Below are 1,369 nucleotides of genomic sequence, written 5' to 3'. Positions count from 1 at the left end.
GACCCTCTACCTCGGCCTGACCCGTCCTGACCCCTCCCTTCCCCCGTCCCCTCATCTTCTCACCCCAAGTCCCCAACCTTCTCGGACCTGCCGCCCCTTTTCCGTCTCCCGAGCCCCGAGCCCCTCCCGGCCTCATCAACCTCGGACCCGGGGACCCGCGCCAGAACCAGGGTTGGGCCGGGTCCCGGGTCTCAGCCCCTCCCCGCCCCCAGGCTCCCACTCCATGAGGTATTTCAACACCGCCGTGTCCCGGCCCGGCCGCGGGGAGCCCCGCTTCATCTCCGTCGGCTGCGTGGACGACACGCAGTTCGTGCGGTTCGACAGCGACGATGCGATTCCGAGGATGGAGCCGCGGGCGCCGTGGGGGGAGTTGGAGGGGCCGGAGTATTGGGAGCGGGAGACGCGGAGCGTCAAGGGCCACGCACAGACTTTCCGAGTGAACCTGAACAACCTGCGCGGCTACTACAACCAGAGCGAGGCCGGTGAGCGACGCGGGCCCGGGTCCAGGTCCCGACCCCCCATCCCCACGGACGGGCCGGGGTCTCCCCGAGTCTTTGAGTCCGTCATTCATGCCGAGTCTGCGCGTCCGAAATTCATCCCTATTTTGCGGGACCCGCCCTGCCATCCGACCCGGGAAGAGCCGGCGGGAACTTTTCTCGAGTTTAATTTTCAATTTAGGTTTCCTTTACTGCGAGTAGGCGGGGGCGGGGCTAACTTCCGGGGCGGGGTCAGGGTCTCACACCATTCAGTGGATGTCTGGCTGCTACGTGGGGCCGGACGGGCTCCTCCTCCGCGGGTACAGTCAGTTCGCCTACGACGGCGCCGATTACATCGCCCTGTGCGAGGACCTGCGCTCCTGGACTGCGGCGGACGCGGCGGCTCAGATCACCCGGCGCAAGGGGGAGGCGGACGGTGAGGCGGAGAAAGGAAGGAACTATCTGGAGGGCCCGTGCGTGGAGTGGCTCCTCAGATACCTGGAGAACGGGAAGGAGACGCTGCAGCGCGCGGGTGCGAGGGGCCGCGGGGCCTCCCGATCTCCCCTCGGGTTGGGGGCGTCAGACAAAGAGAAAAGGAAAATGGGATCACCGTCAGAATACTGTCTCTCAGGAGGGGGAGGAATCCACTCAGGTTTTCATATTTTGTGATAGTGACTTGCACAGAGGGCCTGCCGTTGTTCTCTAAAGGACACTTAGGGAATCCAGTTTCTTCAGGGGTCGAAGGTGAGACCATGCCTGAAATTGCTCATCATTGGTCCCCTTTGACCCTGTCAGCGAGATCTTATGAACCATGATTTCTCAGGGTTTGTTCTCGGCCTGAAAACATCTTTGCAGGCCTGACCCTAGCTTTTCTGAGTCGTTCACCCTCCACC

The 1,369-nt window shown here is 63.2% G+C and overlaps 1 protein-coding gene across 1 annotated transcript; it reads left to right on the top strand.

The window, feature by feature from the left end:
* Window positions 1–4: 4 nt before the first annotated feature.
* LOC124232391 (saoe class I histocompatibility antigen, A alpha chain-like) lies at window positions 5–1,360 on the top strand (the record flags this gene model as incomplete). The annotated part of the gene is made up of 2 exons (XM_046649357.1): window positions 5–482; window positions 733–1,360. Coding segments are annotated over 2 exons (891 nt in total), but the record flags the coding sequence as incomplete, so codon positions are not given.
* Window positions 1,361–1,369: the final 9 nt, after the last annotated feature.

This window comes from Equus quagga, unplaced genomic scaffold (genome assembly GCF_021613505.1).
Source record: "Equus quagga isolate Etosha38 unplaced genomic scaffold, UCLA_HA_Equagga_1.0 HiC_scaffold_5373_RagTag, whole genome shotgun sequence".
NCBI classification, from domain to species: domain Eukaryota; kingdom Metazoa; phylum Chordata; class Mammalia; order Perissodactyla; family Equidae; genus Equus; species Equus quagga.
This window is presented reverse-complemented; position numbering and strand designations above follow the sequence as displayed.